The sequence below is a fragment of the Myotis daubentonii genome, chromosome 10 (genome assembly GCF_963259705.1).
Source record: "Myotis daubentonii chromosome 10, mMyoDau2.1, whole genome shotgun sequence".
NCBI classification, from domain to species: domain Eukaryota; kingdom Metazoa; phylum Chordata; class Mammalia; order Chiroptera; family Vespertilionidae; genus Myotis; species Myotis daubentonii.
Window position 1 is genome coordinate 56,014,102 of NC_081849.1, and position 12,701 is coordinate 56,026,802.

The window sequence follows — 12,701 nt, forward strand, 5'->3', positions numbered from 1 at the left end:
CTTTGTGTGTTTCATTTTTCTACAATAGAGGCTAGATCAGTACCTGCCAAAAGTCAGGATAAATGGGGAAATACATGAATTTTAACATCAAAACAAAAATAAATTAAGTGCTTTAAGCATGATATTGAGAAAGATTCTTCGCCATGTCTAGGCTCAGGAAAAAAAAAATTGTCCTGATCAATTAGTAATGTTTTCCATGTGTGCCTAAATGATTGAATGCCACTTTCTTATCACTTATTCAGATATATATTTCCTAGTTTCTGTATTTATTTTTAGAGTACTATTTCAGTTCTATAATTTAGGAAAATGTTTGTAACTGGACTTAAAGGTAAAACTTTTAAAATATACCCGGGACAGATGACTTAGAAAACGTTTTGAATCAAAATAAGTGTTAATCAGGGTAGATAATTTACTTTGCAATTTCATGGTGCACAGACACTACATATATATATATATATATATATATATAATTTGTGTGTGGTTGAACAGGATGCCTGAAATTCAAATTCTTTGGAAAATGATGTACTTATATATAAGCATAATTTCTGGCAAAAAAATATTGACATTATAAAGATTGATAATGCTTTATAAGATTATAAATTATAATTTGTCCATAAATAGTTAAGAGTATAATGCATAGAAAGAGTTAATTATAGGATGAGGTTTGGACTAAAAAAGCCTGAGATGAATCCCATTAATGCTACTTAAATATTATGCAACCTTAGAGAACTTATGCTTCCTATTTCTCAGAGTGTGTAAGGATTAGTAGAAAATGTATAATGTCCTAATGCTCTGCCTGTATTATGAATAATGTAAAATGAGCATGGTTCTGCCTTTAACGTTTTCATCAATATTACCATTATACAAAGTGTTTGTTATATTTCCAAATGTGTGTGTATACGCGCACGCACACACACACACACACACACACATATGGAAATAGTTATATTAGCATCAGTTTAGGTAAGTTAAGCTCAATGTTTATATTTGAAAATCTACAGGTTATGCCAAAAGTTCAAAAATGGAATACTATGAGTAAATATGGGAATAGCTTCTTCCCAGGTTCTTACATACAGGATAATAAAACACGATAACAAATACTATATAAATATCTATAATGCGAAAGATATACTTAAGTATCTTATATTCTAGCATTCCTTTATAACTTATATATTGCCATATAACCCAGCAATTGTCATTTAATTTCTAAAGTACTTAGGTTATGGGAATTAAATATAATTTGAGTTGGCTTGTCTCATTGTAAGTAGATATTTGTGACCTTGCTATTTATATATGTAGTTCTGGAAAGTTAAGACATGTATGTCTGTAAAGAGCTACCGTACCACCTATTAGCATTATTTTATCCGTGGCTGTGCATAGAGTTAGGGGAATTTCTTCGTGGTAAAAATCTCCAACTAGCACATAGCAGTTGATTAAGTGGCTTGATGTCTCTCTAGGGCATCATCCCTCTGAGTAAACTGTGGCTAAGACTAAGAAAATGCTTTGTTGTAACAATTATAAAATACAGGGTGGGGCAAAAGCAGGTTTATAGTTGTTTGCATAGAAATTAATGCAAAAATAAATAATACCAGAATAAACTCTGTTTCGTACACTCACAACTGTAAACCTACTTTTGCTCCCACAATGTATATGAACAAATTTTAAAAAACCTAAATTAAATTTTCAATCAATAAAATTTCATTTTTGCGATCTACAATTACAAGAAAGAGGAACATAACAAGTTTAAAAATTTTCAGTATGTCATCTAGAGCAGTGGTCGGCAAACTCATTAGTCAACAGAGCCAAATATCAACAGTACAATTGAAATTTCTTTTGAGAGCCAAATTTTTTAAACTTAAACTACATAGGTAGGTACATTGTTATTAACTTAATTAGGGTACTCCTAAGGCTTAGGAAGAGCCACACTCAAGGGGCCAAAGAGCCGCATGTGGCTCGCGAGCCGCAGTTTGCCGACCACGGATCTAGACAATACTAAAGTGGTAAACATCTGTTTACACACATACATACTCAGAAGACCAAGTGGCTTCTTTGTTTGGGGGAAAATGCTTACTGCATTGAATTTGTGGAATTAATCAAGCTGAAAATTTTACAACAGAAGAGACTCAGGACCATTTAATTTTCTCCAGGGTTTTCTTTTTATTATACTTATTTGTTTTATGTTTATTTCCAAATTTTGTAGAACTCTCTCTGAGATACTCAGTATATTTTATTTAAGCAGCATAAAGTAACAGGAGGGTAGTTGGATACTTTTCATATTTCCACTGAGAAAATATTTACTTCTGTCCTATTTTATATGAGGGGCAGGAGAGGGTGGGGAAAGGCATGTTTCAAAATCTGCTGCCCACAAACATCTCACTGGTCTGTTTTGAGGGTTAGTTAACCCTGCCTATCAGAGCTCTATTGGGATATCTGAGTTACTCCCACTGTTGCAGTTATTAAAAACTGTCAGGAAGAGCTCACGGACATTATTGTGTATCACTGTTCAGAATAAAATAGCTCTCTGATAATATGGGGCAGTGCTCATCACTCCACCTTCGGGATTTTGTTTTCAGTTTTGGGGCCTTAAATAACAAAATAAATTGGTCATAATTAAGACAAATTTTGTTGTGCCAGATAAATTATCCCAGGTACAAAAAGAGCTGGACAATTATTGCTATAATCGATAGAAGTTATTCAAACACTGAAAAAAGCCACTCTAACCCCCAAAATATGAAAGAATATAGAACGTATAACTACATATAAAACACAGCTATTGATATTTCAGCATTTTAGAATATCAATCATTTGTGTTTGCTATGTAGACATTTTAAATACAAAATTCAATGTTTTGTGATCCTTGGACTCTACAAGTAGCACAAGAGATCTTAACTGGGGAATTTATTGTATTAGAACTCCAAAGAATAATCACCATAATGCATGCAGAAGAAAAGCTACAAAGACCATTCACAGAGAACAGAACGATGAAACAAATGAGTTTAAAAAAAAATAAAAAGACCTCACTTTAAATATGTGCGCTAAAAAAATCTTTGCCCGTATCATGCTGATTCTCAGATGTTTTTCGTATTTGTTCATGGCCGAAAACTGCTTTCACAAAAGGGATGTTTACCACTACCAGCCCGCTGGGATCGATCACTCACAAGCTGCAAGCAGCAAAGGATGATTACCTGGAGCACAGGGTTTTCTTCTTTTTGTCCAATCTCAGCATGAGCGACAGGCAGCAGCAAAGCACCTCCATTGGTACAAAGCCACAGAGAAGGGGAGGGGCTGCTTGGCTGCCAACAGCCTCCTTCAAAGAAATCCTGCAACTCACTTTCTCTGCTGTTGTACCACTTGACTGAATGGAGACTCAGCCCTTTCTGCCACTAGAGCTGGGCTGCAAGAATTTCCCAGAAACTCTCGAATTTTCACCCAAGGTGACCCTTGGATAGTCATAATATAAAAATCTCCCCAAAACAGAAGTGTCACCATGTCATTGGGACTTATAAGGGTTATGATCTCCAAGAAACCAGCTTAATGACAGCGGCCAAGCTGTACCATTGATTACTGTGACCCTTCTGTGGGATTTGAACATTTCTCTGCCTAGAGAAACGATTTCATTTCAAAAATGGCAAATTCTCTGAATCCTCGGGCAAGTTATTTACTTTCTCTAACTCACCATTTAACACATCTATAAAATGAGAAGTTTCATGTGATGATAAACTGAGAAAATGTGAAGTACTGGCATAAAATTGGCAGTCGATACATGGCAGTCATTTTTCAAATATAAAACATAGTGTTATATGTCATCAGTAAGTTTAAAACAGGTATGCTGCTTGGGTCATAATAGATAAAAGTGGGCTCTGTGAAGGTCGATGCCAAAATCAGGTAATTTGGGCTGCTTACTGGCAAATGGTAGTGCCATTATAAAACGAAGTGTGTGTATGTGCCTGAAATTCACTCACGCTCATTCCCTTTGTAAACCATACTAATTGAAGCCACAGTAAGCCGAAGGTTAAAAGAGGGGGCAGGACTCTTCTCTCTGCGCATTCATCATCTCTTTCTATCAGTTGAGTTAAATGGTCAACATAGTCATTCCTGAGTATTAACCAATCTGTTTATTCCAGTTCCAAGTAGATTTTATCTTGTCATTGTAACTGTATAACTTAATTATTACTCAAGCCATTGAATTGTGTGTATAAAATGGGTTGGTCTATGAAAATAACTTGTATGCTTTAAACAGACAGACTAACGAGGGGTGTGTGTGTGTATTAGTCAAGTTGGGTTTGGGCACAATAACTGTAAAAGCATGGAGAATTACTAATCAACATTAAGGTTGTTATTTACTACAAATTGATCCACAGATATCCTTGAATTTTTGTTATACTCTAAAACAAGTGAAAGAAATTGAAAACAATTGCTTTCATTAATATTTGAATATCTTTAAACAAAATAGGAGCACTTACTTTTGTTTTACTTTAGAAAAGAAAGACTCATGACACAGACAATAGTATGGTGATGGCTGATGGCTAGAGGGAGAGTGGGAACAAGGAGACAGAAAAGGGTAAAGGGGGGATGAATGGTGATGGAAGGAGACTTGACTTAGAGTGATAAACACACAACACAATATACAGATGATGTATTATAGAAGTGTACACCTGAAACCTAAATAATTTTATTAACTAACTAGAGGCCCGGTGCACAAAAATTTGTGCACTCGGGGTGGGGGTCCCTCAGCCCGGCCTGTGCCCTCTCCTAGTCTGGGACCCCTCAGGGGATGAACACCTGCTGACTTAGGCCCGCTCACTGGGGGATCGAGCCCAAGCTGGCAGTCAGACATCCCTCTGGCAGCCCGGCAGCCCTCGGGGGATGTCCACTTACCAGCAGGGAGCAGACCTAAGCTGCAGTCGGACATCCTTAGTGCTGCTGAGGAGGCGGGAGAGGCTCCTGCCACCACCGCTGTGCTGGCATCCATCAGCCTGGCTTGTGGCTGAGCAGAGCTCCCCTGTGGGAGCACACTGACCACCAGGGGACAGCTCCTGCATTGAGCATCTGCCCCCTGGTGGTCAGTGTGTGTCATAGTGACCAGTCATTCCCAGTTGTTCTGCTGTTAGGGTCAATTTGCATATTACCCTTTTATTCTATAGGATAGAGGCCAGGTGCATGGGTGGGGGCCAGCTGGTTTGCCCTGAAGGGTGTTCCGGATCAGGGTGGGGGTCCCGCTTGGGTGCCTGGCCAGCCTGGGTGAGGGGCTGATGGCTGTTTTCAGGCTGGCCACAACCCCTTTAGGGTGGGGGGTCCCCACTGGTGTGCCTGGCCAGTCTGGGTGAGGGGCTGAGGGCCGTTTTCAGGCTGGCCAAGCCCCCCCAGCAACGAAAGCTCCCAGCCTCTCTGTTTTTTCGTTTTTTCTTTTTTATTCTGGGATTTATTTACCTTCTATAATTGAAACTTTGTAGCTTTGAATGGATCTCAGAGCCCATCAGTTGGGTGGGAAGCTTGGCTTCCTCCATCGCCAGGGGAAACCCAAGCCTCCTGCTCGCTCCAGCTCCATGGCCATGGCTGGCTGAAAGCAGGTATCTGGGGTTTATTTATCTTCTATAATTAAAACTTTGTTACTTTGAGTGGAGCTCAGAGCCGGCTATGGCAGGCGGGAAGCTTGGCTTCCTCCATCACTGGAGCAACCAAGCCTCCTGCTGGCTCCAGCTCCCTGGCTGCCGGCCGCCATCTTGGTAGGGTTAATTTGCATATAGTTGCTTTGATTGGCTGGTGGGCATGGCTTAATGCATAGCAAAAGTCTGGTCAATTTGCATGTTTGTCTTTTATTAGTGCAGATAAATTCAATAAAAATTTTTAATTGATAATTGAAACTTATGGGTGTGAAGACTGTGATAAATTCAAGAAAAACCATGCCATTTTCCAAATAGTGGCTATGCCCTCATAACTTATAAAAGTGTAGTCAATGAATATTTATTTGCATATTGTAAGTAAAATGTTAAAGGTATGTATATATCTTTCTGTATAAACTTTAAACAAATTTTCAGTTAACCAATAAGCAATTAAGCAATCGTTCCTGATAGTACAACATTAGGCGCTCTCTCTCTCTCTCTCTCTCTCTCTCTCTCTCTCTCTCTCTCTCTCTCTCTCTCTGAAAATATGTTAAAAGAAAAGGAAAGCCATGTGTGAAGATTTTTTAAAACTTTATAGCAAAAAACTTTTTAAAGAAAATTTTTAAGTGCCTATTATGAAAACAGCAATTCTGGTTCATTTATTCAAACTATATTAGATACATTATATGGTTGAATGAGAGGCTTTGGAAATTAACAAATCTAAATAAAAAACTTTAAATTTTAACAAATCTAAAGAAAAAACTTTAAATTTTAAATACAGTGCCTATGTTCATTTGGTAGGCTACAATAGGGGCAAAAGCAAACTCTAGGACAGTGATGGCGAACCTATGACACGCGTGTCAGAGTTGACGCGTGAACTCATTTTTTTGGTTGATTTTTCTGTGTTAAATGGCATTTAAATATATAAAATAAATATCAAAAATATAAATCTTTTTTATACTATGGTTGCAAATATCAAAAAATTTCCATATGTGACATGGCACCAGAGACAAGTTAGGGTTTTTCAAAATGCTGACATGCCGAGCTCAAAAGGTTTGCCATCACTGCTCTAGGAACTAAACAGATAAAATTAATTCTTTTATGCTTAAATAATTAGACCACAAGTTTCATTTTTCTAATACCTTTGTTACTTGAGTATGTAGTTTAACATATCTCTTTTATAACAATTATCATAATGATATCAATTAACTTAAACAACTCAAAGCAGTTTCATATTTCCTGTAGATCAGAAACATATTTCAAGCATATCTCCAAGTATATTTTCAAGTAATATCTCTAGTTAGAAAATGAAATTTTTATTAAAGTCTCCATGAGGACATCTCCACCTCATGGAGATGAAGAATACTTTTTAGGGAGGAGTAGAAAGAGCTTATTACATTTTTTTGTGCAATTATGTTATCTTCTAAAAAAATTCATACTCTAATATGTTATACTCACATGCGATAACTAATATTTTCCTAAGAAGCAGATGGAAACTGTAATTGTATGGAAACAATACCATTCGAGCATATCCTTCAGAGATGGTAACAACTGGACAGGATTTTGTCACAGAACACGTGGCGGCTTTGCTACATTAATGCACAGGCAAAGCTAGCACTTCACTGAAAATAAATGTGGCAACACCTGCACTTATTTTCAAAACAAGTCATTTATTCTGTAACTATATTTTATTAGCATGGTTTTCCATGTGATGTCACATGCTAAATAATTCATGAAGGTGTACTGTTTTAAAGGGATGAGCACGTCTTTCCCCCCCTTTTTTCTTTTGCTCAATCCCGCCACCCTAACCCCCCCACCCCCCAAAAAAGGAGAGAGAACTCAAAGATATAGACAACAGTGTAGTGGAGGGGGCAGGGAGAAGAAGGAATTGGGGGATAAATGGTGTTGCAAAAAACTAAATAAAATAATTTTAGAAAATAAAGGGATGGGCACTGCAAATGAACAAGTTTCTCAACACGTTATCATTGAAAGCTGTGTTTTAATGGCTCGGAGGATTTGCACTAGGTTTTCTGTAAGGTATTTATATTTTAACTGGACAAATAAGAATCCCGCTACGTTATCGCTTCTCGGCCTTTTGGCTAAGATCAAGTGAAGAATCCCGCTACGTTTATACCTTGGTCAAAATTCTTCGCAACATGACCTTTCTTTTTCTCGGTATACTATACTTTGTTTCACATAACTACTTGCTTATCTAATGTTTGTCACAAATGTAGATTGAAAATGCTTCCTGTCTACCCCATCATGAAAATCTAAAGATCCCCAAGGATATGAGAAAAAATAAAATATATAAATTAATATTAATAGGTCACTGACACAAGCCACAATCTCTTTAACAATACGAAGTGTATAAAAGACCTCTAGCTGCAAGTGTGAAAACCTTTTTTGCTTACTCACCTCAGGGACTGAAACTCCTGACGTGGGCAGATTCTGTTGAAAAAGAGAAATTCATATTAAAGCTGGAACAAAAGTCAAACTGAAAACAAATATCAATGAAGGTTCTTATACAACTATTCTCCTGTGGGGAAAAAAATTAATAAACATGAAATACATTTGTTGTCATAATCTGTCTGATTACATTCATTCACTAAATAAATATCTTTTCACAAAATAAGGAATGCTCTAATACAGAGTCAGATTGTAGAACCACTTATCCCAAATAGAATTTCATCCACTCAAAGTAGACTGACCAACATCATTGGCCAGCTTCACCAACTTATCTGCAACAACACTGATGTATTTTAGAATAAGAACTCATCTCCAGGTTCCATTATCTTTTATAAACAACTCCAACTCATTTTTGAAGTTGCCTGTTTACCCAGCCCCCTTTTCCATTTTCCACTCCAACTCTCATTCCTTCCTAAAAATACTCAGTCTTTTTTATGTAGATATAGTTTATGCTGTTGTTTTGATTTTGTGATTCTCTGGAAGAAAAAAATTATTAATCAGTAAAAACAAAAATATAATCAGTAAAATAAGAAGCAAGATTTTTCTTGAGAGTAATTTTTTTAATGAGGTTGAATACACTGAAGCTAGTTTTCATGAGAGTGTATCCTCAATGACCACCCCTCACCCTCCTTTTCGGAATCACATTGGAAAGGTTTGCTTCTGGGAAGAAACAGATCAAAGGTTACTGAATTCCAAAAGCATGTGTCCTGTGGGACTTAGAACAAAATTGGAAGAATAGACACTCATAATATGAGATAAAGGTTTCCAATAGTGTGTGTGGTGGGGGTGGGAGAGTAGGAAGCTTGGATTAGAAGCAAGGAGTTCTGCCCGGCTCTGATGGCTCAGTGGTTGAGCATCAATCTATGAACCAGAAGGCCACGGTTTGATTCCTGGTCAGGACACAAGCCCAGGTTGCTGGCTCGATCCCCACCCAGTGTGGGGCATTCAGGAGGCAGCTGCTCGATTCTTTCTCATCATTGATGTTTCTATTCTCTCTCTCCCTCTCCCTTTCTCTCTGAAATCAATATATATATATATATATATTTTTTTTTTTTTTTAAAAAGCCAAGGGTCCCTAAAAAAGAGGGAGTGGGAAGTATATTCCATTTTCCTCCCCAGGACCAACAAGCTATGTGAGGAGGACTTTGAATAGATCCCAAAAATAGGTCTGAAAAATCTCAGTACACAGTTATTAGTTGATATTCTTACCAGATAGAACTTCAGAGCAACAGCAAGAACCAAAAGAATAAATAGGTATTTCTGATTTAAATGAGGCCTTACAGGGCTTCACAGCTGCTCAGTGTACGGATGGATTAGAAGGATCCAATGCACCCAAAAGGATCCAATGCACCCAACAGAAGGAGAAAGGGTCTAGGACCACCCTAGAGAAAATTAAGGTGTCCAGGAATACAGAAGAAGGATCAACTGGAGGATAAACTTGGTTTAACTATTCCATTAACAAGAGAACCCTGTGGAAGTGACTGTTGTTATTTCTCAAAAGGTTTGAAAGAACTTTCATTGAAAGCTTTCTGATTTGAGTAATATTCTTGACTTAAGGAGTCCAAGTCCATCTACATACACATTGGGCAATGGGTGGTGGGGAAAATATTTGTCCTAATTTCAACTTGTCAGCCTGCTACTCTCCTTTCTCAGCTTTTGGTTGAAGCTTAGATCTGAATAAACACTTTTAAGACATGAATGCATACTCCCATCTCTATTATAATATATAAGTGTTTGTTGTCCCTCAAATCCATATTAATTGCCTTAGCCTATGTGTCCTTACCTATCCAATGCCATGGACCAGGAAGAGTCCTGGAAACTCCCAAGCAACCAAACTAAGACACCCATCAAGTGACCTTCAGGGCATAAGTCACAGATGCATGCCACCTTGGGAAGAGTTTATATTAACTATACATATGTCTGCACAGAACAAGGCAAGGAAAAGGCACGGGGAAAGATTATAGTTGTCAGAATAACAACCAAGTGCAATGCAAGAATTTCAAATAGACCCTATCCACCCACCTCTACCACCAACCCTCCCCCCAAAAAAACTATGAAAGGCATTTTAAAGATAAAGCAAAGACTATGCCATGTTGGATGATAAAAATTTCATTTTAAGGCATCACCACCCTCTCAAAATACACCAAGGGATGAAATTGAGCCCAAGTTGCCACTTTCTCAGCACTTGTGTAGAGAATTGGTAATTTACAGATATTCATGTGAGCAGGCCTCTTCCTTCTAGAGCAGTGGGAATGTGGGTTATTTACTGAGAGCAAATGAGGCTGGCAGAGAGAGAGCGAGAAAGAGAGAGGAGAGAGATGAAGAAAGTAGTGAAATAGTAAAGTTTGTCACTACTTCTCTGAAAATGGGAAAGCAGTTGGCTAAGGATGAGTAACAGGATCAAGCAAAACTGAGGGCTCAGCCTGGCGAGAAGTCAAAAATAAGTCAGACAGAAAGCCACCAGCTTTGAGAAGTTTCTTTAGCAACACTCAGACTCTGTTTGACAGCAACACTAGAAATGCACTCCAAGAATAAGGATGATGAAACTCTATTTGAGCTCACTTGCAATTAAGACCTATGAGCAATGGGTATATAATAAATTACACGCCCACCACTCTCTTCTCCCTGAGTTCCAATAAGAAAACCATGATATCTAGGTAAATTGGAAAAGAAGCAACTGGTTAGAAAACTAATTCAGCTATTATATTACTTCATTTTTATTCTTCTGTATATGATTTTTAAATATCAAGGATGAGCAGAGTAAATGTTTTAGTTTTTTTTAAAATTACCATGAGTGTATAATTCTAAATGTAATATATTTTTAATCAGAATTAATACAGGAACTGTATGTTTGTATTTAATCAAATGTGAGATGTGACTGGAGAGGAATGTGATTGATTTTATTTAATCAGTATCATTTTAATATTAAATAGAATACACAGTACAGATAATTAGTTTAAAAGATGCATTTGCCTTCAGGGCACTTGTTAAGTTCAACCTAATATCCAAGAATTTTTAAAAATCCTATTATTCTAAAGTATTGAGATATCTCTTGTCTTCATATTTTCTAACATGTAATCATTTTAAATTGACAATTTAATCCAAATTGTCACAGGACAAAGAAAAATCTTTGCTGGAGAGATTATTAAGCTTTGACTTAGTTAAAAATATAATAAGAGAATAGTACTCACATTAAAAGGGTCATCAGTTATTTCAAGACTAAAGTAAAATTAAGAGAATTATATCTCATACCTATATAAGAACGTTCCTATTTTTAACAAATTTGCTTTCAGGTTTTTTATTTCATTTAATTCTTCCACTAAACTGATATTTACTCCATTTCTCAGAGTAGGAAACTAAGAATCAGAAAGATTTGATAACTAACCTGAAAAGATAAAGTTAGTGACAGAATCCAAACAGAGTGCTTTTTATGTCCCAGGTTTTATTGAACTCAAACAACAGCAGGTTCAACAACAATAAAAATGTTTAAGTCTGTTTGTGAGGCTCCCTCCTGAACAGGCCCATCATTTCCCTTGTATTCCCGTGTCTCTATTTTTTTAAGTGATTTGGAAAGTAAATAATTTAAAAAGGTGTAGAACATAGCAAAGCATGCAGTAACCACAATGTCTCTCTGTTATGCCTGAAAGAATTAGCGTGATATCAATATGGATTAATTGAACAGAATAACTTCAGTACACTGGTAAGTTAAATAGGCCAAAAAAACAAAACAAAAAAAAAAAAAAAACAACAACAACACCCTATTTTCAATAGTTTCTTTTTCTTACATACAATCAGATACCTCTGGCATCAAAGAAGAGAGAGACAGGGAGAATAGCAGGTTCGGGAAAAGAACAACCGCCTTCCTACAATGGGATACTGCCTCAGCCTCAGGCCAACCTGTTCTTTGCTCAGATGATAATAAAATGTATCAATGACAATGCTGAGGTATAGGAACCAAACACGTTTTTTATTTCTATGAACTTTACTTCCACATCCCAGCTTCGCAAGTTGTTTAACCTTTTCTGATTTTGCAGATCCGGAGGTGTGTACACTCACATATATGCACACAATACAAATTTTAAAAACAAGTGAAATCAAAATAATTATACTACCACTGTCACTGTCTTTATTAACATCTTTAATCAATGATTATTTCAGTGTATGGCATACAGCTCACTTAGAAAAATTACAAAATGTTTTACTTTTCCAGTGGCACTTGGACATATCTAATCAAGTATAACCAATGAAAATAAAATATTTTAGAAAATACACATGTTATAATCTTATCGAGGAGCCCTTGCCTAACCACTTCTCACTGGGGCCCGTTTTTAAGCTCGCACCCACTTACATTGAATGGTAAAAAGATTTGTGCCTGAGATGACTTTACTACCCTTGTAATCGCTCAGAAAAATATTCTATTCTTACTTCTGTAAATGTGGTGATTTATGCGTGTTTGCAGAGCTTTGGTCAGGGGATGTGGAAGAGGAGGGAGAGCGAGGCTCCCTCCTGAACGGCTCCCTCAGGCCGTGTGCACGGCTGTGTCCAGAAGGGAGCACACAGAGCCTTCAGGGAGGTGTGCCTAGGGCGACGGACACTGGGAAACTTTAGGGGCAGCAAATGTTTTCAGTGAAAA

General features: G+C 37.1%; 1 protein-coding gene across 2 annotated transcripts in view; it reads right to left on the reverse strand.

The window, feature by feature from the left end:
• DGKB (diacylglycerol kinase beta) overlaps positions 1-12,701 on the reverse strand; it is a 524,454-nt gene that overhangs the window by 328,830 nt on the left and 182,923 nt on the right. For both annotated transcript variants that reach the window (XM_059712461.1, XM_059712459.1), the window contains one exon: positions 8,019-8,051. In XM_059712461.1, coding sequence (XP_059568444.1) covers positions 8,019-8,051 — 33 coding nt within the window. The remainder of the gene's footprint in view (positions 1-8,018; positions 8,052-12,701) is intronic.